Source organism: Chroicocephalus ridibundus, chromosome 1 (assembly GCF_963924245.1).
Source record: "Chroicocephalus ridibundus chromosome 1, bChrRid1.1, whole genome shotgun sequence".
NCBI classification, from domain to species: domain Eukaryota; kingdom Metazoa; phylum Chordata; class Aves; order Charadriiformes; family Laridae; genus Chroicocephalus; species Chroicocephalus ridibundus.
The window spans coordinates 181,683,582-181,708,158 of NC_086284.1; the positions used below are offsets into that span (position 1 = coordinate 181,683,582).

General features: G+C 42.1%; 1 protein-coding gene across 2 annotated transcripts in view; it reads left to right on the top strand.

Annotated features, from left to right (window-relative positions):
* Nucleotides 1-24,572, top strand: part of CPM (carboxypeptidase M) — a 36,203-nt gene extending 11,631 nt beyond the window's left edge. Inside the window, exons 3-9 of one of the 2 annotated variants that reach the window (XM_063322988.1) lie at nucleotides 9,164-9,261; nucleotides 17,105-17,277; nucleotides 18,744-18,928; nucleotides 19,182-19,352; nucleotides 20,234-20,386; nucleotides 21,416-21,564; nucleotides 22,707-24,572. In XM_063322988.1, the coding sequence (XP_063179058.1) occupies nucleotides 9,164-9,261; nucleotides 17,105-17,277; nucleotides 18,744-18,928; nucleotides 19,182-19,352; nucleotides 20,234-20,386; nucleotides 21,416-21,564; nucleotides 22,707-22,940 (1,163 nt within the window). In that variant the 3' untranslated portion in view covers nucleotides 22,941-24,572. The remainder of the gene's footprint in view (nucleotides 1-9,163; nucleotides 9,262-17,104; nucleotides 17,278-18,743; nucleotides 18,929-19,181; nucleotides 19,353-20,233; nucleotides 20,387-21,415; nucleotides 21,565-22,706) is intronic. The other variant, XM_063322989.1, reaches the window with a different exon arrangement.
* Nucleotides 24,573-24,577: the final 5 nt, after the last annotated feature.

A 24,577-nucleotide genomic window follows, 5' to 3' on the forward strand; every position in this document is an offset into this window, starting at 1 on the left:
ATGAACGGGTAATATTTCTTTCTTTTATGTATACAATAGCTTTTCTGAAAATTGCTAGATACATACCAGTTTCACACCTTTCTCAGGAAATAAAGCACACATTTTTCAGAACTAAGTTTAAAAACCCTGTGGTAATAGAATCAAGAGTTGGTGCAAAGGAAAAATAGTCTTTTTGGTTTCTGGGAGTGAACGTGAAACGAGTTAGTGTAAACTAACCAATGGAATTGTGGGCTGCATAGGGAAGAGTGTGGCCAGCAGGTCAAGGGAGGTCATTCTCCCCCTCTACTCTGCACTGGTGAGGCCACAACTGGAATACTGTGTCCAGTTCTGGGCTCCTCAGTTCAAGAGAGACAGGGAACTACTGGAGAGAGTCCAGCGCAGGGCAACAAAGATGACTGAGGGACTGGAGCACCTCCCTTATGAGGAAAGGCCGAGAGAGCTGGGACTCTTTAGCCTGGAGAAGAGAAGGCTGAGGGGAGACCTTATTAATGTTTACAAGTATCTAAAGGGTGGGTTTAAGGTGGATGGAGCCAGACTCTTTTCGGTGGTTCCCAGTAACAGGACAAGGGGTAACGGGTATAAGCTGGAACATAGGAAGTTCTGATCAAATATGAGAAAAAATTTCTTTACAGTGAGGGTGACAGAGCACTGGAACAGGCTGCCCAGGGAGGCTGTGGAGTCCTCTTCTCTGGAGACTTTCAAGACCCACCTGGATGCAGTCCTGAGTGATGTGCTCTAGGCAATCCTGCTTTAGCAGGGGAGTTGGACTAGATCTCTAGAGGTCCCTTCCAACTCTGAAAATTCCATGATTCCGTGTAATAGTGGGGAAAGCCTGTTAGGTTAATTCTATGTGTTTGTGGTGTTCTCTTCTTCTCAGTGAGCAATACTAAAGGTTAGTTTATATTAATTTAAAAATAGTATTCCCTTCTGGGTTGTTTTTTGTTTGGATTTTTTAAATTTATTTTTATTTCTTAATTTGTGTTCAAATAGACTACAAGGTGCTGTTGTAGAGACTGCTCTGGATTGGCAGTTGTTTATCTTTTTGTGTATGAAGAGCGTGCTCAGCTTGATTATGAGAACAGGAAATCTTACTGTGCGATGAGTCACATATATGTAGGAAAGAAAGGGTTGTGGTTCTCATAAGATACAAGTCCTGTGAAAGTGTCTAAAGCAGCTATGGATGTCCCAATCAACCAAAGATTTGTAAACCTTTAGGGAGACAAGCAAACATATAAAACCCTGAACAGTTTTGACCCACTTCCCTTCTCAAGTGCTTTGGTTACAAATAAACAGTAACTAGGGTTTTTTAAGAGAGTCACTGGTTGTTCTTACAGTTCTGCTTATGAGGTACTGACTCTAAAGTGAATTGGCTGGTATCATCTCTGGAAGTAGATAGGTGCTTTCATTTTTTGCCTTTAGAGAGAGAGAGGTAACCTTAAGCCAGTCAGAGGGAATACATGGGAAAAGACCGTAAGTGTTAAATTAAGCAGTGGCCCCAGCATAGTAACTGTGTCAGTGGTAGTACCTCTGTTGCTGAAACATTCTGGTCCTTTGTATCTCAAGAAATACTACAAATTGGCTGAGATGGGACTGTTTGTATTAGCACTCGGAAAATTGACAAGTAGAAATACAGAGCACAGGATAGTCCCAACACTTTGAAATAAAATTAAAAAATGCTGCACTGGTACTGTACCAATTGGTGTCTCTTGCCGTTATCCTCAAACGAGCATTTGCTTCCTTATCAATGATTTTTACTCATTCCAATAACTTATTAAGAACAGTGTGATTAGAGTAGTTCTTACTAAGTATGATCTTTTTTTTACAGTCTCTCCATTAACCAGAATACTTGGGGAAACAAAGCAAGTCGTAATACCTCCCCCTCTCCCTCCCCTCCTTCCAAATAAGAAGTGCTATCAGTTTGGGGCTGGGGGGTGGCCATGGTAGACCTACAGTCTAATGTTACCTTGGGCTTTTTTGCTCTGCTTACCTATGCAGCATGCTGAATATTGCCAGATAGGCCTGGTTAACATATGTGATTGATCTGTATCTTTTTAATCCTTCAAAACACCTCAAAGGCTTTCTTATATTTAAAGTGTCCTAGCTTTTCTTGGGATACCAACTTTGTTCAATACTAATGGTAACGCAGGATGGCTCTTTAGATAATCCTTTCTGTCTCAGTGGACCATGAGAACATGGTATACTGAAAGTGAGGATAAACTCATAAAAGAATCTGATGTACTACAGTTTTTCATATAGATGTCTGTCTGATCCAAGCTTAGGGTATGTAGGTTATTCTGAGTATAAACTAGAGAATTAGAGTGTCTGTTTTCTGAGCAGACAGCTGCCTTTTTTTGGCTGATAATTCACAAAATTTATATCCTCAAATGATGCATTCATATTACTTACCATGATCTGGAGGGTGCTTTATTCAGCAGTCTGGCTAGATTGAACTTGCATATTTGTTCATATTTGTAAAGCGACTTCTGCAATGCTACTACATCAGTCATTCTGATTAAACGCTTCTGACTATATAAATAATGTGTTGGTAACTCAAATTCTGTTAGAATCTGAATTGAGCCGTGTGTGCTATTGGGCAGTCCTCTTGCAGAAGACAAGTTCCAAAATAGCTTTAGATTTTTCCAGCTTGAATTGGTGATGGCAGATCAGAGTACCACAGGGCAAGGATGCTGCTGGCGCTTTCTTAGTGAAAGGGCATTGCTCCTGAAGTCCTTCATTAGCTGTGGTAGTGTTTTGCCAGAAGACAGTGTGTTGCTCCACTGTTACGAAGAAACTAACATTTTGTTTTCACGTGGAAGCTTGTGAGTACAATACTAAGTTACATAGGTATTTAATGTCTTTGTATTTCCATTTTCTGTCCCTTTTCACAAATACCTTAAGAGTGTGTGCACATAGGCGGCAGTTGTACTACTGTGTTACACACTGACAGTACTGAGCTTTGCAGTAAATGCAAGTACAGATCACAAAACTTAAAAGCCAAAGAGTGGTTTATGTTAGCATGGAAAGAGATTTACCATAAATGTGATATAAAAGTTGGAAGTGATAAAGCCAGGATTGATTTCTTAATGTCTTTCTTCCTGTAAGATAAGGAAGTTTGTATAGTAATAAGCATAGTATGACTTTTGGCTCAGAAAATAGGTGTCAGATGCAGCTGGGAAGATAGGCTCGCATAGTTCTGCAACAAAAAGAAAACTGTAAAGATGCTTTAGTGTCTTGCATGGTATTAATTAGCCTAGATCTACAGTAGTATTACAGGTAGCCAGTAAGGATGGAATATCCCAAGACCTAGAAGAATATGTTGCCAAATGCAGTTAGGGAAATGTTTCCAATATTAGTATGCATAGTTAAAGTAGATTAAAGAGCATATGAGAGATTATGTGGGAATTGTGGTATATCTACTGAAGAATTTATCAAGGAGTGACTCTCATGCCATCCTGTTTCTCCACAATACTTTGTATAAGTAATGCAGATGCTAGTTATTTGCATTGTTTCTCTTTCTTCTGTCAAACCATAATTATGTAGTGGTTGCTCTTGCAGTGGAAGCTGTTATAAAATCAGCTGGTGTGTTTATTTTACGACTGTTACTTGGTGTTCTCATCATAGAACCTAGGCTGAAGCTCTTCTGTTTATACTGGAGTTGAGCAGGGTTGACACAAGCTATGACTAAGACATAGCCACCACCCTCTTATGTTCTCATTGAACAAAACCTTGTCCGTCTGGTCACCCTTCTTATTTTGCAGTGCTTTTGATTGTATGCTTTGGGGGTCAGAAGCACATATTTTAAAAGTTTGTGTGGAGCACGGTAGAATGAAGCCCTGATAGGGAGAGTTCTCTGGACTGCTGAAATATCAGTAGTCAATAACAATCTGAAGAATAATAATGAAGCTTTTACGTTGTTTGCACTTTCTCTAACACCTTTATCTTCTTTTCTTACTATTAAGGTGGCTTTCCCTACAGTTTAGGGATGCATTTTTCTGGGTAATGTGCAGTTCAGCCTGATAATATGCCACTTGAACCATAGTTTGTTGCCAAACATGGGATAAGTAAGAGTAAAAATTAGTAAGTTTTAAAGAAGGGGATATGAAATACAAAAAGTAGTAAGTTGTTGTGGCTTGTATCAAATATCAAGAGTATATTTTTTGAGGTCATTACTTTGATTTGGTATAATGTCATGTTATCTTTTTCCATAATCTAGCTTTATGCATTTTATAGGTAACATAGATACATCCAAGCACATTCATATCTGAGGCTTGGATTTAGACATCTGAAAACTTAATTTTCTAGCCAGTGTCAGAGCAAGCTTTGTCTGAGCTATGTTCAGTGCTGTACTATTCAGACAGGTATTCAGTCAGGTCTGGAGCCAGAGTAAACTTTTTTTGACACTGTTTTCCACAGCCCTCTCCTGGACAAATGGGCAAGATGCAGATTGGGTAGGTGGCCTGTGAGATAGGTAGGAAACTGACTAACAGGCTGTATTCGGAGGGTGGTCATCAATGTTTCTTACCCAGGCTGGCAGCCTGCCACAAGTAGGATGCCCCAGGGATCGATACTGGACTCTACACTGTTCAACACCTTCATAAATGATCTGGATGATGGGATTGAAAGCACTGTCTCCACACTTGCTGACGACACCAAACTGGGTGGCGAGGTGGACAAGTCAGAAGGTCGAGCCATCTTGAAGGAGACCTGGACAGGTTGGAAGAGAGGGCTAGCAAGAACAGTATGAAATTTAACAAAGACAAATGCAAAGTTCTGCATCTGGGATGGAATAATCAAAGAGCATAGTACAGGCTAGGATCTGTGCGGCTGGGGACCAGCCTTGCAGAAAGGGACCTGGAGGTTCTGGTGGACAAGAAGCTGAACATGAGTCAGCAGTGTGCTGCTGCAGTAACAAAGGCAAATTAGATCCTGGGCTGCATCTGCAGGAGCATTACTAGCCAAGATAAAGACATCGTCATCCCACTTGGTGCACACAGGCTGCTTCTGGACTACTGTGTCCAGTTATGGTACCCACAATTCAAGAAAGATGTAGACAGACTGAGGGGGCCCAAAGTGGTGGGGGCACAAAGATGATCAAAGGGCTGGAGAACCTGCCCTGTGAGGAAAGACTGAGGGAGTTCAGGCTTTTCTCCCTGGAGAAGGGACTGTTCGGGGGGGACCTCATCACAGGATTCTAAAGCCACTTACAGGGTGGCCATAAAGGGGATGGAGGCTCTCTCTTCACAAGGAGCCATGTGGAAAAAGACAAGGGACAATGGATACAAGTTGTATCGGGAGAGGTTTCTTCTCAATATAAGAAAGAAATCTTTTACAGTGAGAACCATCATTCGCTGGAGCAACTTCCCCAGGGATGTGGTAGAGCCTCCATCACTGGAGGCTTTCAAGATGCAATTGGATGGGGTGCTCAATAATCTCTTCTAGGCTCCCTTTCCTGTGAAAGGTTGGACCAAATGATCTTTGGAGTTCTCTTCCAACCTGGGCTGTTCTATGTTTCTGTCATTGGTTCTATGGTTAAATTGTTCTTGGACCTTGCATTCTATTGAGAGTCAGTCTTTCTTCCTCTTCTCTCTGTCCTGTACCTTTCTAGGTAGGGATTGCCTCAACGTGGATCAGCATTACTGCAGTTCCTACCCATGAAGTCAGTGTGCAACCATGGCCAGCCCAGGAGGACTGTAGTCAGCCTATTGCCTTTTTTGGGTCAAAGTGCACCTCCATGCAAACTTTTGAATCTGTAGCCTAGCCTGAGTGGTACTGACAGTGGGGGTGTGCTACCCAGTCATTTCACTTCATTTCTTAGCCATAACTTTCTTTGAAATGACAACATTCTTTTTCATAATTGAACCTGTAAAGAACAAAATGAAGAAAAGTAGAAATAAATTTCAGAACAGAACACAAAAGGGAGCGCAATGCAGACTGCAACATCTACAAGATCTGGAGATCAGTTTCAATTCTTCACCTTAATTCCTAGCTTTCATAGATCTGTTTAGAATACTGATACTATGCCATGAACTGTGGCAATGCTAGAAAACTTTAAAAATGCTCATTCCACTAGAAGCTGTGTGATCTGTCTCTGTTCCAATACAAGTCTTGTTACTTGTCCTGAGACACACAGTTAGAAACACGTGTTTACCTTGATTACTTTAAATATAGTTCACTAATTAGTTGAACTCAGTTCTGGTTTGGCAGTGAGAAATGTCTTTTTGATATACGTTCAGTTGATTTAAAGCGTGGGAGATAACTTAGCTGTTTACTTCAGGTACAAAAACAGAGTTATCTAGGCTTTACTGATTAAAGGGAACTTTATCTATATGATGAATCTTTTCATATGCAGTAACTTACTACTGGATGGAAAGAAATCTTACATCATCCCTCATAGGTACACTATCCAGTACTGCAGGCTGAGCAGACCCAGGAATTTATTTTAATTGTTAATGGTAGGTTTAATACTTCTCACAAGCTGGAAATGTCAGGAAATAATTGGTGTCTCAGTTCATGGGAGTGCTTATCATTTAGATGGCCCTCACGCAAACTATAAACAGTGTAAACGCTACTGCTGGAAAGACCCATTTAAATCAGTACTTAATGCTAGTCTACACTTAGCTCTTCCTTGTGTTTCCCATGAGTGCAATTTCACAGTGATAGCAGCAGGAATGAGCACTGCTGATGACAAGGCACTGGAAATCTCTCTTTTTATCTCTCTTTTTTTTTTTTTTTAAATTTGAAGTCAATACAATATTATTTGTAAAAAGTCTTAAATCACAGAAATAACTATAGCATTTTAGCTGTACTTGGACTTCTGTTGCTTTAGTATATATAGTACTGAATCAGTGCTAGTGCTGCTATGGGGAAGTGGCTAAAGAATATGGCATTCTTCTACATCAGCTTATGAGATGCTTCAAAAGGTCTGTATGCAATGGATGTGGATGTTGTCATTGCTGGTAGTTGGATTTGAAATAGCCCTCATACAGCTACACCACTGTGGTGGAAAGGCTGCAATCTCAATTGTAAGCAGGTATGTTCCTCTCGGCGCAGTAGTCCGTATCGCAACTGACGAGTTGGGAACCAAGGAGGGATGTCTGAAATCTCCTTCTGGTACAGGAAAGGAGAGCTGGGCAGAATGGCTTAGAGGACATAAGGACAAAGAATCATAGGAGCACTCTGGACGGACTTCCTTGGCACTTCATTGTAGGCTGCCCTTGGATACACTGTGCATAGGATGACACATTGCAAAAATGGAAACTGAGATTGTTGTCCATGCTTGGTTATGAATAAAAGTAGCATGGGCTTTTTATGACTAGGGTTTTTTTTAGTTCCAATCATTTACTATTGCAGCAAGAGTTGTCCTTTATTTTCACAGAATTGCAGGATAGTTGATGTTAGAAGGGACCGCTGAGGTTTTGGACGTTAGAAGGGCTAGGGTGGTGGGCACTGGTGACTCTTCTTCTTTCCTTTATGAAGAAGGATGTGCTTAAAAGCTAGCATCTCTTGTTTCTCTAACTTGTCTAGACTTACAGAAGTCAAACTTTTTTTTTTTTTTAATGAAACAGTGGCTCTGCATGCAACAAAGCCAAAAAACTATCTTCCTCACAAAAGCACTTACTGTGAACTTATTTTTAAAAGTGTGAATTGCTTGCCCACATTGTTCTTTAATGAAGGAGTCAGTAGCAGCATCTCACAGCTTTTTGCTTAACAAATGGATATAAGGGTTGAATACTATGTCTTCTAGAGGGACTGTGTAAAACTAGGGGATCCTGAGACTGCTCCTTGTTGAATCTGTCAGCTCTCAGTGCTGTCTTGTTGCTTCTTGATCCTAGGCCTGAGACTCTGATTCAGCCTGTTAAGTGAAAATTTAGTCTGGCAACCACTGACTTTAGTTTTACCTGTCTTGCAGTTGTTTCAGTGCATCTTATAGTGTTTCTTCTGTCCTCTTCATTTTTTTTTTTTTTCTCTCCCATTTCTGGAGGTACTGCAGTTGCCACAGCGTTTTTGTTTTTCTTTCTAGCTATGTGACTGGCTTGCTGCAGCTGACTCTCATGACCATGAAGGCTTTCCAGAGGCTTCTACCTCTGGGAAATTGTTATGCTCCAGAGTTTTTGCCGCAGATTTGACGATCCGCAAAAATTTAGGAAATAATGCTTTTTATAGTACTGCATATAGCAGCATTTACATTCTTCTTTCCTGTAAGTAACGATGATGGCTGGACTTCTCTGAGACAGCCCACGGGTCCCAACAAGCCCTGTGTGAGAGCTGGGGACAGGCAGCATGCATGCAAGGTCTTGGCATTAGCAATCTATAGGCTGTGACAGCTGTTATCAAGGAGCTGGTCCGGTTTCATTGCTGCCATCTACTGAAACTAGAGCTTTCCACCTCACTGAGCAGACTAGTGGGAAGTGTAGTTCTGCGGATGAACTCTGAAATGCCACAATATCACTAAAAACAATAACCAAAAACGTCCCCCATCCTCCCCCCTCGAAATGAGGACTTCCAAAATGTACTTAAAGTTCAGCTTCCTGTGCAGCTTTTCCTAACTAATACTCTTTCTGTAGCTATTAATTCTTTCCCTGCTGATTTTTTGGAATATGTCTCTGATAAAGCTCTGACTGGTATTTTCTGTTTTCTGAGCAGTAAGTCATTAATGTGCTTAGCTTTGCTGTGTTGTCTTTAATGCAAAAAGTAATGCTCTTTCTCTGTGATAATGAAAATTTCTGTTTGTACTTCAGAAAATTATTAATATAATATTTTTGAGAAGAAAGTCTTTTATTTTAAATCCCCTTTAGTTGCTTGGTGACTTGGCTTGACGAGATCTTGCTTGCTAAACTTGATTTGAAAAATATTTATTAAAAAAAAGACACAAATTATTTTTCCAGCACTGGTTAAATGCCTTTGAAATTGCAGGATTCGTTACACACTTCTCATCAGAAGGGAAAAATACTTCTTCCTAGAACTAATTTAGCAAATATGCTTAGAATAAAAAAACCCCACAGTCTACTTTGATATGCTATATATAGGACTGACTGGGCAGCAATGAAATATGAGAATTTGTACGGTGGTCTTAATGACCAACTCTTTTTATTTGTTTTTCTCTAAAGTTTGTATGATTTTACACTTGTTTAAAAAAATGTCTTTTCCCCTTCCCCTCTTAAAGGTAGAAACCTGTGGGTTCTTGTTCTGGGAAGGTTTCCAACCCATCATAAGATTGGCATTCCAGAGTTCAAGTATGTTGCTAATATGCATGGGGATGAGGTACGTGTCAACTTTTGCAATGTCACTTACACCAAACACACTTACCAGAGGCTTAGAGTGAACTTCTCTCAGGCATGTGCTACTTATTATTGAGGTACGTCATACCTCAAAGAGGACCTTGTATGTGTGTATTTCCTAAGGAATAAAGTTCCCTTGTTTTGGTGGAAGTGCTTTAGGAGACCTTACATCACGGTGAAGAATCCTGCAATCCTACACTTAAGACCTCTTTTAAGTAGAGAGCTTTGTCTTCTCCACATGAATAAACCCAGAGGCTTTAACTTTCCTGGCAGTGAGTCAGATCCAACAATTTGCTTGTACATTATTATTGCCTAGGCATGAAGTATGACTGATTGAACTCTTCAAATACATCCTAAGATTGAATAATAATTGCTGTGAAGCACCAAGTGATTTATTTTAGGACTAGAAAATTTGTCTTGGGAACCTTAAGCTAGGAATACCTAGATTCACCTGAGATAACACAGTGAATACAAAACAAAAAGCAATTTCAGGATTAACTTGCTCTGGAAAGAGTGCCCACTTATTAACAATAAAGGAGAAAATGGTGATTATGAGCCTTCCTGGTGTAGTACATGAATCTGGAACAGAAAGACTCAAAGCTTCACTCTTCTGTATAATCCTTTCTTGCTTTCTGTTTCCCTTGTTCTTTAGCTTTACCTGCTTGTCTTAATAACATTCAGGATAAGTTTAAACTACACAATATATTTCTATGCAGTCTTTAATGTGAAGGATAAAAAAATTGAACATAATTGTCAAAATTTATATATATATATGCTAGACTGTGAATTCCCAAAATTAAGAAAAATAGATATAGTAGGAAGCGTATCCTGTGTACAGCGTAACATATCACAAGCTATTCCTATTACCAATACTGTGTGTGAGCACTTGCACGCCTACAGGCACTTGTGACATTATGTGCCAAGAATTTTACCTAGGTTAGACTAGTTTCACCTTGTTTGACAGTGGCTGTACTCAAAGTGCTGCTGGGAGTCTGACTGCTCTGGAATTTAACTCTGTGTGGGAGGAAGCTGATTCAGGGTTTCAAACGGGTACAAGTGTTACTGGATGCCCAAGACAAGGTTCGCAACTCCTAAAACCTGGTGTGTGTCAGCAGGGTAGTCCAGGGTGCCCAGGAACTGAGGCTCCATATAACAGTTTCTGCAGGCTGCTGAAAGGAAATTGCAAACCTATAGCTACAGGTGACCCAGCTTTGGTGGGAAGGGGATGGAGGGCAGGATATGATCTCATCCAGAGCGGCCTGGTTTTCAAATCCAATATTGCTGGACTGCAGAAGGCCGCTCTTCCTATTGAAACCTCTGCAATGAAGCACTCCTGACACTGTCACTGCCCAGCTGGATGTGCACAAGGAGCTTTCACTGTGGAGACACTCACTGTTTGCATATCTACAGGGTCAGGAATTGCTGGAGATTAGGCAACATGGTTCACTGCCTAGGATCTAAATTTTTATATTGACTTTGTGAGGAAATGAGGCGATACTTTTTTTTTTTTCTAAAGTATCTGGTACTGTGTCTGAGTTTGGGCAGGGTTGATCCTTGAGCTGCCTAGATACCATAGTGTGTGTGTGTGTGTATATATATATAGTACTAAGTGCCATGCTCCATTCTAGCTTGTTCATTAGACCAAGAATGTACATAGGGAAGATTTTGGAAATAGAGCTATTCCTCCTTTTCAGGCCCTCATGATGATCTTAGCCTTATGAGGGTTTTTTTTTGTGCGTGGATATAACACACAATTGGTGGTGTTTTTCCTATCTGACCATAAATCTATTTCAGATGGCAGGAAATGAATTCCTCATATAGAGAAGCATTGGAGAACGCGAGTATTTTTTCCCATAATCTAAGATTCTGCTGAACTAGTCACTGGGGAAATATTCGGCTACCCCTGTAGTATATTACGCAGATAAATTTTGCACTAACTGTATGACAAACTTCAACTTGTGTTCCACTGTCTTTAATAACTTAAAATTGTAGGATTATGGCTTCATTGATTTTTTAGTTAGGTCTTTTGTGCTTCAGTGATGCTTTCCGTAAATGGTACAAAGTAAGAAAAGTTCTCAAGCGTTCTTTGGTGATGCTGCCTGCCCTTCTAACCTGTCATGATCACACAAATGACAGTTTTCTATTTTGATTGAGTTGGCTGGCTGCTCCTAGAACCTAAAAGTTGGGGGGGAGCCTGAATTGCATGTGTGCAGGCTGTTCACACGTGCTGCTGGAAGAAAACCTAGGTCATTTGGAGAGCTGCCTAACAGGGAAGTTCTAATAAAATAATGTGAGTACACAATACTAGGGAAAGACTATTTTTTCAGAATTATAAATATATATATATTTTAATTTTTCTTAGTACTATAAGGCATAATCAGCCAAGGTTTAAATGATCTTATTTTGTGATCACCGTTGCCAGATAGAGTGAACTTTTACCCCAGATTCCCAGAGGTGCAACAGAAGACTTCTCCCATTCTTTGTGTGCTTGTCTGAAGTTGGACACCATTTTTAGCAGCACTTTTTGTTTAACAAAAAGTTAAAAAAATGAGTTGTCTTAATAAAAATGGCACTAATAGACTGCACAAAATGCATAAGCCTCTGAAATGTTAACAAAGTCTACACTGAGGAAGATGAGGGAGAGGTTGCCTGCTGTTCTGGGGCAACTCTCGTTCTGAATCAGGCAGCAGCCTCTCCTGTGCCAGGCTTGTATTCTTACTTGAAAGATCTTCTCTTCCTCAGTGTGTACACTCGCATGTTCCTCTCTGGGGGGAAGAACGCATTCTGCTTAACACTGACCAGAACCAAACCCCCAAACACTCCTAATTCATAAATGGAGCAGAAATAACACGTTTTGGCCAGCTGTACAAGTGACTTGAGTCCAGTCTACACAACTGAACCATAGGGCCTAATTAGAAGGCTGTTCCTAAACCACGTATATCACAGCAGGAAAACTCTTTAAGGAAAAACATGTCTGAACAAAGTGTAAACTGCTTGTGCATTTCTGCTTGTTCCCTTAATATATTAAGTGTACATCTTCCTTAACTTTCTGCAGCTATGGTGTAACTGGGCCATCACAAGATAAACTCTTTTCCAGGATGGTAATGCTAATACCAACCCTTTTCTCCTAAATCACCCACTTCTGATCACTTTCTTTTCTTAGTATAATAGTATTTTGCCTCTTGTAAGGTGAAGAGGAGCCTGTACTGATAGACCTGAGCTAGCCTACATGAAAGAATATGTTTATCTTGCTGGCTTATCTTGTTATTTAAGTTAAAGCAACTGGACCCTATTTTACATGTCATTATAGACATAGTCATATCCACAGAAGGGTTTCCTGAGATATGGTGACTTATTAGGGCTTGTGTGACTGAGATCTGGGGCAGGTTTATTTGTGATCAATATAACTGGGGCTTAAAAAACCCAAACAACAAATTAATGAGTCTTGTATAGAATTTCTCACTCTCATTTCCAAAAAATGAATGGAAACTGCATTTACACTATCAAAATATCACTATTAAAAAAAGGCATTTTTTTTATCACCTGGTTGGACAAAAATAGTTGTGTCCACATACTACAGAATCCGCTATAAGGAACTTTCTTATTTCCTTTGTACTGTGCAATACAGCATGGAAGAGATGTGGCAGGGAAACAAATATCTAATCCAGAAAAGAGAATGGGAAAAAAAAAATAAATTATTTCATGTATAGTGATCTGTTTTCCACCTGCCTTCAGTATCAGGTGATGTGATGTAAAGAAGGTCAGAGGCACTAGAGATTTCAAAATTCAAAGCAACCACATCTATTTGCTAATCTCAGACTTTAAAAAATCTGGATGCAGCTGAGATCTCTTTCAACACAGGTAGGGCTGCTGCCTCATCCCAATTACCTTTTTCCTTATCTTTACTCCCACTCTTCTGAGTGGGAAAAGAAGTGATCCATTTCTCAGCCAAATTAAGCCTGCACTGAAAAGCCTGAAGCCTGTGGAATTTTTCCAGGTGGTAACATCTTATGCCAGTTACTAGTTCAAAAGCAGGCTTTACGTTGCCATTTCCTTCAGTGATAAACCAAGGAACTGCACTTCCCTGTCATCCATGTGGTAGTTCTCGTATTTCCATAGCGATTGCTGCTGTAGAAATAAATGGATATGTGCCAAAGTGTATTTGTACAGTTGTTTTAACGCTGGTGTATTCTAGTAAAGGAGGACAAACACAGTGGGGTGTGTCGCAGCTGTGCATAATGATTAGTGCTGTACAAGTGTTAAAAAAGAACATCTTGTAAGCATGGCATTTACGTGGTAAGACGGGGTGGACTGTCATTTTCTCTGCTCTGCCTCTGCTTCCTTAGGCGGGGTTGTGCCTGGTATGCTGCGCTGGGTCTGTAGAGCAGTCAGGACTGAAGCAAGGAGACTGGCAGGACCGTGTTGCTCTGAAACAGGTCCTACCTGATGGTTTGGATCTTTCTTTCAACATAGTTCGACTTAGAAACCAGGCCACGTTTAAGGAAATAATCTTAATCATAAAAATGGGCAGAGTCTATCCACCCATAGTCCCCTGGTATTAGGTCTCTATCATGTGGTAACAAAAGTGTTTTAAAAGCAGGGGTGCTGCAGTAAAGTGTTACAGTGCAGGTGCAATTGGAGCTAACCTTAATTTTGTAACTGGCTGCCACTAGGGCTTCTTGAGTAAGCCCTGTGGTAGCTGACCCAAGGTGCTGACCCAGCCCTGCCAGAAGCGATAGTCAGCAAGTTTAAGGGGTTTGTCTGCAGAAACAGCAGTCATACCCTTTTCTACAGTGTTGATCCATGCCCTGACACATGCATGCTTCTTCATCCAGGACTTCCCCTGAGGATCAATGGAAGCTTTTCCTGCTGACTCTCTCCCTTTAGGGCACACAAGGAAACTGGTAGCTTAAAGTGCACAGAGAAACTTAATGTCTAACTGTATCCCTAAAGGCGGGAGAAAGGGTTTTCCTTTGTTTTGTGTTGCCCTTCATCAGAGCTACAGCAAACAATGCTGACCTCTCTGGGAACAGGGTAAAGCTTGGCTGGGCAGGAGATGCCTTCCAAGGGCTTGATCAAAACTTGAGCTATACATGCCCAGAAATGAAAACTTTCACTTTTCCTCCCCTCAGTCACCTCCAGATGTGCTTTCTCAAGAAATGCAGAGTACTCTGGACCAAAATAAAACCACCCCTCTGTCACTCCACCAAAACAGAGTGGTAATAAATACACTCTTTCCCCACCGGGGAATGATCAGAGTACCAACTCTCTGTGATAGGGATTAGCTGAATTGTTTAATGTACTAAGTACTTGGGTATACCAATAGCTGTACGAGGAATCCTATAAAAATTGGGTTAGTTTTTTAAAATACTGTATATGTAAGTAAGTCTGCATTTAACTCTTAAGTGCAAAGAATATCATCTATGAAAAACTATTAATCTTCCATTCTTTATAAACATTGTCCTTTTCCACTGCCTTCTCGTGTTGCTTTTCTTTATATTTTTTTCCCCATCCTGTTCCTGCTTCTTTACCCTTTCTTTTCTGGATGTCTTTTTGTCAGGCACTGAAGAGATGTACCGTAGAAGCAGAGGCACTTTCCCAGTTCCTCCGGAGAGCAGTCCAGTCTTGTCTGTAGTTTAGCTATATCTGTGGTAGGGCTGTTCTTGTTGCTTCTGAGTCTACTAGCTTTATCTCTCATGCCTAAGGCCGTGATCTGGCTGTTTTATCTCTCCTCCTTTGTTCCCCTCCAGCTCTGCTCTGTATTCTTCCCAAGATGTCTATCACCCAGAGCTGGAACTGAGCTGCCTATACAAGACAGGTCCTGTTGCATCCCGTCTTAAATTTCATGGACTAAATTAATCAAGCCTGCAGAGCAGTCTGCTTTCATGTACTCAGGCGCTGTTTTGAAAGCTACTGGTGATGGAGGAAATTAGGTACCTTTTCCCCCCTTGTCAAAGCCCATTTGCTGTAGCATCTAGAAAAAGAACGACTTAGTTATTCAGACAATAAATGCATTTGTGTAATGCAGCTTCCCCTAGCGGATTACTAGATGGTGGCTTGCAGGAGATCATCAGGAGCTGATAGGCAAGGGTTAGAAAACCTAGGAACAAATCTGCTGGGGCGCAGGGTCGGAAGAGATCCTTCTTTTTCCTTGTACAAACAGCATGGCAGAATTGCTCAAGTACCAACTCAGAGACCATGGCTGCCTTCAAGTATGACACTTAAAATGGTGTGATCCGCAATGTAGCAGAGTCATGTGTGGCACTACGCTGTTTGTTTGTTTCTGCTGTGATAAACAGCAATTGCTGGCTAACGGGCAAGATGTGGTTTGCTCCCAATTGGAACAGCAGTTACTCCCAGCGCTCCTTGCCCCATCGTGTACCAACCCGGCTCCTGCATGCAGAGCTCCTGCTGGACCGTGTCTGTGTTTCCGTTTACCTCAACACCCAGAGCAGAATTTGCCACTTAAAATGCACTGATGTGAAAAATCTAACAAGATCTTAGTGCAGCAAATAGCTGTGGAGAAATAATCCTTTTCCCCTGCCTGATTTCACCTACCTTTTACCAAACTGAAAGCAGGATTATGTTTATCTGTGACACCAGGTTCAGCCAGTAACGCCACTCCATGTTTCTCATTTTAGAAAAAAAAAAAAAATTAGTGATGCAAGACTCATTCTAAAAGATACTGAGACACCGTAGCTCTGAACTGGAGCCTGCAGTGATTTACCAGCCTTTGTTCTTGGAGATAAAGTAGAGCTAAATTATCTCCAGAGCACATCTAGTTGCAAGTCTTGATTTGTTCCCATCCCAGCCAGGGCTTAGGAACCCTGCAGCACCTTTGAGGCATGGGTCACAATGCTGTAGAAAGGGCTCCTGGAAAGTATGGTCCAGTGAACTCTGTGCTGTTGATTTCTGGGGTAGAGTAGGATTGTTCTTACCTCACCAGAGCTGGAACTTGCCACTATTTTGCCTGAAATCTGATAGAGTAGACTAAAGGGAGATGTTCTGCCAGCTTTCACAACCTATACAAACTTAGATGAACAAAAATATGTATTTACCTTTTTCTCTGCCACTGCCTTTCCTTGATCCAAAGTCTGCATCCAAATGTCCTTCCACCTCTTTTTCTAAGGGTTTATATATGCCTGTTTGGTTTCCCCAATGCCTGGCATTAAAATAAAGCAATGTAATGGAGAATATAACAGAAGTGTCTGTAGGCCCTATCTTGATCTTGTATTGAAGTTGACTTTCCATAATAGGGGATCAACAAGAAAAAATCCTGCTCTGTAGCACCTTGGAAAACATGGAAGGTGTCTCCTTCCTTTCTTCTGAACCATCACTGCCAAGTGGTGATGCACAGCACTGACGCTTATGTGCAGGGCTCAGGGTCCCTCGGGCACCAGCGCAGAGCTGACTCCGCAGTGCAACTGGGATGTGCTGCGTTCCCAAGCCCACATGATCTCTAACAGGCAGCCTGTGCAGTTTTAGGTTTTGATAAGGCTATGCCTTATCCATGCAGGATTTAAGCAGTGCAGCTGACGCAGTCAGTTTCTCATGACAGAAAAAGCTCTGGTTGATCTGGGTTTAAAACCCTTGTGAAAACCCTCCAGTGATTCCTTTCATCTGTTAAATTCCTTTAAATATATTTAGGGGAGAGCAAAAAACCAGCACAGTGTTGACCAGAATGTTCCAGAATGTTCTTGTATGTGTTGTATGTCTGTGTAATCCAGTAATAAAAACCTGTTAAGTGCAAGGTGGTGTTTCTTTTTTTTTTTTTTTTTTCTTCTTCCATAGCAGACTTAAAATAAATTCTATGCTTCTTTATACAGACTGTTGGGAGAGAAATGCTGCTCCATTTGATAGACTTCCTGGTGACCAGCTATGGACGTGACCCAGTTATTACCCGGTTACTCAATAATACCCGGATTCATATCATGCCAACAATGAATCCTGATGGATTTGAAGCTACAAAAGTGCCTGATTGCTATTACAGCCGAGGAAGGTAAGGGTGGCTGAGGAGGGTGGGAGTAGGTAGAGGAAATGGGTGGGGAGTAATAATCGGAGATAGCCAAGAGACTGAATCATACTTGGTGGAGTGGGTAGCCTAGAGGATGCGTTAGGGCTAATTTTGGCCCGTGCTGTTCTGAAGACGCACTGTTACAGCATAGAGTTTTTGGCAGACTAAGTCAGACCGGTGTTTATATGTGGTGCGGCTAGAGAAAATTGGTCAGACTGGTGTAATGACCTAGCCTTTTAGGCAGGAGACCCGGATTGCGAATAGAAGCACAATTACCTACTTAGACCTTTAGGGTGCTACAAAAAAAGAAGGAAAACTCCACCCACAGGGATCTATTTAAATTGGAGAATTCTGTAACCCTTCTTAATGAGGAAAAAGGTGTGTCTAAGCTTGTTGAATGAGCTCCTTAGAAAAGTGTTTAAAGATCACGTTGAATGCAGTTATAGTAAGAGGGAGGAGTTACACAAGCAGAGCTAGCTATAATAGGTGCTGTGCTAATAGTAGTGCTAGGAAAAAAACGCAGAAGAAAAATGTAACCTAGCATTGCATCCTGTGCTACTTTTGCATTCTTTAATGTAACTATTGCAGAGATCAAAAAGGGAAGGAAAAGTTTTAACAAGCTAGAAGAGGGAAGAAGAGGAGAGAGTGAGAGAATGGGAAGCAATGCCAAAGGGACAAAGTTGGAATGTGCAGAAAAAGTAAACTCGTGAGCTAGAAGTCCTCTTAGATCACTGGCCACGGCAACCTCAGAAGCAAGTGAAAAAGTAGTTTAGGTAGTTTAGTTCTCTAGGTGACTGGTTTATTCCTCAGCAAATAGATAGGACTTTTACGGAGGGTAGTATTTTTAATCTCCTCACTGTCAAATAGACAAAGAGTTTAGCTGAGCTTAAAAATTAATACAGCTGATGCTAAATATCCTCTCTACTCTCTGTACTGACCTGTCTGAGTGAAAAAGGAAGAAAGCATTTGCACAAGCTGGACCTTCAGGTACAGGGAGAAGAGAATACATCCTGTGTTTGAATCAATTTTTTTTTTTTGGTCTGTGTCCAGAGTGACAGCAGTACCAGGGACACAGACATCCAGTGGTTACCTTGGTCTTCTATACAACTGTGAAAAACACACATAGAAGGACAACATCCTCCTTTTCTGGCTTAGGTTTTTCTAATTCATGTATGTGTAGGTGTGTGCCTGCTATATGCATGTTAAATATTATTCACTCTTTCCACCTGAAATGCAATAGAAGAATTGTTTTCTTGTGTCCTACGAAAATTCCAGTGCTGCCAGAAAGCAAACTAAAGTCCGTCCTCTTAATGCTTGAGAAGATTTGCAGTGGTCATCTTGCCTATTCCCTGAAGACACTGGCATGCCACAGATCTGAAGTACTGGGAGGATGGCGACGTGGAAGTGTCTATCGGCAAAACAGTAATGGGAATGCCTTCTCTCTTTCTAAGGTACAATAAGAACGGAGAAGATCTGAACAGAAATTTTCCTGATGCCTTTGAAAATAACAACGCTAGCATTCAGCCAGAGACTCAAGCAGTAATGAACTGGATAAAAAATGAAACGTTTGTCCTTTCAGCCAACTTGCATGGGGGTGCCCTGGTTGCCAGTTACACCTTTGATAATGGTAACTCAGGTAAGCTAGTAACAAACTCTCTTCTCTGCAGCTGATTTGATTTAGGAACATTAGCTGTACCAAAGCAAAATTTATAAGGATTTCTGCAAAGTTTTTCTAGCTTTTGAGCTGGGAGGATGGGCAGACTGTGATAAACCCCATCAAAATTCACTGCCTGATACAGCTATTTGGGAGGTGTTTATCCTGTATGTAAGCCAGCACTGTATGTTTTACCAGTAATGAGAGTTACACAATGGTTATCTTTATTCTGCAGTCACCGGCTCTTTGAACGGCTATAGCAGGTCTCCAGATGATGATGTCTTCATTCATCTGGCAAAAACTTACTCTTTCAACCATGCCAGCATGTACAAAGGGACTGGGTGTGACAACAGACAGACCTTTCCAGAAGGCATTACCAACGGGTATTCTTGGTACCAGCTGGAAGGTGAGAATGTCAGTGGTTTTGGGGTTTTTTGTTTTGTTTTTTTTTTTTTTTTCCAGCTGCTTCAGGTATGGTGTTCTGACTTTCTGCTGCCATCTTTGACGATGAAAGGGCTGTGATTTTGCCCAGAGTAGAGGGTTGATGAGGGGAGTAAGTCAACGCATTCATTCATGTGGATTCTCTGAGCAGGAGCTGGGTGTTTGCCAGCTCTCCCAGTCAGCAGTTACACAAGTCAATCATAGAATCAAGGAACACAAGAATCATAGAATCACCCAAGTGAATGAGGCTGTTTCTGCTGTCTGGCTGCTTCTGTGCCCTTTCTTAAGGCCGGCATCGCTGTGTAAATTACACACATGCACTGGTGTGGCAGCAAGGTCTTGTCCTTTCAGAAAGAAAACCAATCTTCTGTTCATATATCATCCTTTTTTTTTTTTTTTTTTTTAAAATGTTTGATTACTGAAATAAATGTTTCCATTACTGTTTATGTGTAGCCAAATAGAATATGGGTCTGGTGTACTGTGGCACTGCGTGTTGCTTTCTGAATTCAAAGCCTTAAAAGGCTCTTAGGATGACTTTGGCAGTGGCAAACTCTGTTTATTTGCCTTTGAATATAAGTCCAAGACCCACCCTTCCTTGGCCATAATAATCATTCCCAAAACACCACTGCGCTTTAGAAAACAACACTCTACATGTAACTAGAGTAATTAAGTTGGTTTTCCACATGAGGCAGTAAATACAAGTGTGGCATTGAGGAATAATTTATCTGATTACTTTTCTTACAGGTATAATGCAAGTACCAACATTTTAACTCTCCTGGTTTTCTTCTAGCTTGAACTTGGTGCTTCTTTGCAGCTGAACACTCTTTGTTTTATTTCCCTTTTAAGGTGGCATGCAAGATTACAACTACGTCTGGGGACAATGTTTTGAAATTACACTGGAGCTGTCATGCTGTAAATATCCTCCAGCAGACCAGCTGGAAGAGTTCTGGAACGACAACAAAGTTGCTCTGATCGAATATATAAAACAAGTACATCTAGGTGGGTGTGCGAATGGGGAAGGGAGCTAAAGCTGAGGCCAGGCCGGTGGGCAAAGTGGGAACTCTTCAGCAGCCTGGGTCAGTGCCAGAGCTCACCGGTGAGGAGCTCTGCTGTGAACTTGGGACCTGTCGCTTCTGAACAGCAAGTGCTACAAGGCCAGGGATGGGTGAGGGAGGAGAGCTCACCGGTGTGAGCGGTGTGGGGCGATGGGCACCACTACAGTGGTGCAAGGAGCTTAAAATATGCTGGGACAGGCCCCTGGGGCCAACGTACCATACACCCCCCCTCAAGGAGTTCACCTTCCTGAGCAGCCATTTATTTCAGAGGTCTCCAAACGAGCGTGCACGTTTCGTAGGGCTTTGCTGCTTGGATTTTGTGTTTTTGGAAAGGCATTTCTAGGTGCGATCTTGACCTCACAGTTGGAAGAGAGCGCTGCTGCTTAGTGAAGCAGCGGCGCTGTACCGTGAGTTGAAGGGTTTGCATGAATCTGTTGCTTACCCAGCATTTTGTTGCCCAGAATGTCCGACTGCTTTTTTATCTTTGCTCAAGGCCAGTGCTGCCTTGAAGGTGGTGTGTGAGAATTTAGGGAAACTACTTCATAAGCAGACATTGCTGATATTCTGCCATTGGGAAGTACTATATATAAGACGCTGACTAATTTTAAATTTATAAAAAAAAAGGGGGGGTGGGGGGCAAAAAAAACCCCAAACCAGTACTGAAGACTGAAGCCCTTCAGTAAAAGACACATATAATAAGCATATATGATGCTTTCAGCAAATGAGATTTAGAAGCAGAGATTACAATGCTGCTTTCTGACAATGTGAGGGTAAACTATTAACAACAGCAAGGGATTTTCTATTTTAATTCCTTTCAGTAAGATAGAAGTGAACAGTGATATTATTAGATGTGCTTGAAATCACTAAAATAGCCTTTGAGCGCATCCAGCAACAAATAGTCTGACTTTCTTGGAGAAGGAGGCTCACTGCAGTTACAGGCTGTGACCTTTCTCTCCTCTCCCTTTTTCCATAGGTGTCAAGGGTCAAGTTACTGATAAGAATGGGAATCCTATTCCCGATGCCATCGTGGAAGCCCAAGGAAGGCCTCATGTCTGCCCTTACCGAACAAACGAACATGGGGAATACTTTCTTCTCCTTTTGCCTGGGACGTACGTCATCAATGTAAGTGTGCAGCCTTACTAAATTATTGCTTCTAATTGCATTGAGTTCCTGAGCACAGTGAGACTGCATCCTTACAGAGGAATGAGCTGAACTTGCTCAAGTCATGTACAGGAGCTGTAAGGACTCTTTAGCAGATTTAAAAGAAAATAATATAGAAGGGTTAGAGTTGGAAGGGACCTTAAAGACCATCTAGTTCCAACCCCCTGCCATGGGCAGGGACACCTCCCACTAGACCAGGCTGCTCAAAGCCCCATCCAGCCTGGCCTTGAACACCTCCAGGGATGGGGCATCCACAACTTCCCTGGGCAACCTGTTCCAGTGTCTCACCACCCTCACAGGAGAGAATTTCTTCCTAATATCTAATCCAAATCTCCCCTCTTTCAGTTTAAAACTGTTACCCCTCGTCCTATCACTGCACTCCCTGACAGAGTCCCTCCGCATCTTTCCTGTAGGCCCCCTTTAGGTACTGGAAGGCCGCCATAAAATATCTGAAAGGCTTGTTTAAAATATCTTGAAACATGAGTCAGCAGAAAGGAAACTTTTTGATACCGTAAGATGTCAAGTCCCCAGAATGTCCAGAGATAAGCACTGATCTGTCCTGGATGGTGGAGCCAGCTGGGACGAGTGTCTGGACCACGCTGACACCAGCTCAAGGTGTTCCAAACAAAGGGCAGAGCCCCTGAAGGGTGAGGAGGTGGAGGGTGGGCTCCACGCAGCCCCCGGCAGCGACGGCCTGACAACGCCATCAGGGACAGTTATTTCCTTGGGTGGAAATGGCTCCTCTGGGGAGCCCATCCGTGGCTGTTACTAGAGACCATCTGTGCAGCGGAGGCTCCACCTGCTGCCAGGCAAGGGCTTACACTTAATTGCAGATTCCCTCCCTCCCTCCCTCAGCATGCGGTGCCCCTCCATGATAAACAATTATTCCATTAGCGGTTCTGTCTCATTGTTTGGGGGGGTTAGGCTTATTGCCGTAACATCAAAAACTTTACTCTTGTCTCATTCTGTGTTCTCAAACTCATGTTTCAAACACTTTTTTCCTACGTGTTGAAAGTGTCAGTGAGCACGCTTAGATGAGGATTGTTTCACAGCTGAACTCAACGTTCCAAACCACGTAAGAAATCTCTCATGTTTGCTCCTAGGCCACCGTGCCAGGATTTAAATCAATGCTGAAGACAGTGGAAATAACCAACAATACTGGTAACTTCAGTGCTTTGAAACAAGACTTCTCTTTCTTGGAAGTCTCTATCAGATCAAGAGCTGCTTCGTGTCCCAAAACTCCCCTCTACCAAGAGCTCGAACGGGCTTCAGCTGCAGTAAAACCAACTCTACATCTCTTGGTTTTAATGACCGTTGTGCTTGTGATTTTCAAATAAAGTCAGGAATGATGTGAGATGGCAAGGCAAAAATCTTCCTGCCCCACTGTGGCTTTTCAGGCAAGGAATTGTACATGCAAAAGAATGTATGTTTTTATAAACCAAATTCTCAAATTTACAGTCCTGTTTATTGTATTTTGTAAAATACCAGCATGACAATCAAATGTTTTACTTTGATTATAAATAGACTATCGTATTTTTCTACGTAAGTATTTTGCTCTGAAGAAGTTCTGTACAGCCTGTGGAGGTAACGGTAGAGTTTTGATGCAGAAAATACAAATACATTTTGAAGAATTTGCCCGCGTTCATAAAAAGCTTAGGATTGTACTGCAGGTGTTTCATGTGAACTCAGGTTCTGCGTTTGAAGCAACAGGTCATGTGCCACACAACTGTAAGCAATTAGCCCAGTCCTAATTTCTCCTAATAAAGCCCCTGCTACAACTGAGGAATGGCATTTTTACATCTGCTCTTTCTTACCTGGACTGATGAGAGTGCTCAGGGCTGAAATAAGGTAAAGAGTGGTAACAGTGATGCGGCCTCAGACAAGATGGAAATGAGGTGCGAGTACGTGCCAGGGGGCCATTGCTGGAAGCCTGAGGAGCATCTGTACCATCAGGTGAAAGCGGGGCTCAGAAAACGGTGCTCCCCAAGGACAGAGCTGTTGAAAACAATGTGGAAACGGTCATCGACAGCTTTATACCGTCGCTGTTGTCTATTTTTTGCTGAGTTTGGTATGGAACAGAACCCCATACAACTCAGAATTTTTTAATCTGGACAGTTTTAGCAACGGCTTTAGATGAGGCGTGTTTCCCAGCCCTGTTGGGGCTGTGTCTGTCACAGGTGCCAGGAGCTGGCAGGTGCCCAGCAAGGTGCAAATCCCGTGACAGGCCCGTTTCAGCAGTGGCTGCAGTGCCCGCGCTCCCCTGGCCGGGCCGTGCTGCGATAAAGCAGAATGAGCGCATTCCTTTCGCCTGGTCAGTGGCAAGTCACTTTCAGGGCCCTTTGAAGCTGTCCAAAGCCCACAGAAGTTATCAAGACCAGGCGGTTACTACCATCCCCGGTGTTTATTTTAGAGCTTTATCTGCCAGTAATTTTCTTAAGCAATTTCTAAAGTAACCAGAAGAGCTTATCTTTAGAAACATCCATCTTTTCCTGTGTACAGTAAATAAGGAATGCAGGAATGCAGTTAATCTTTTGATGCCTTTTTAAACATCCCCCACCTTCTGAAACTGTACCCTGTCACACCGTTGCCTGTCACACGAAGCCCCCCCCCCCCGCCCTGGCTGGGCTGGGGAGCCCTGACATCAGCCGCTGCTCTGCCACTTGCCTCAGTTCTGTGCAGCGGATGAGGTTGTAAATGGGCTTCAGCCTTGGAAACAGCAACACCCATTCAGAAGAGGGGCTGTGTAGCCGAGATGCTGCTTTTTGAATGTTTTCATCACAGCCATTTGGATTTTCTACCTTTTCTCCCCCTCTGTGTAAACTGCCATGGATTATTTACCTGTCAGAGGAGTAAATAATTACCCACTAATCCCCCCACTGACACCTGGTTCCGATTCCATCACCGACAAGAAGACAAACCGGAGACCTCTTGAGTTTAAAATCCCCCTGAAGCATGAAATCTGTGAGAAAGCAGT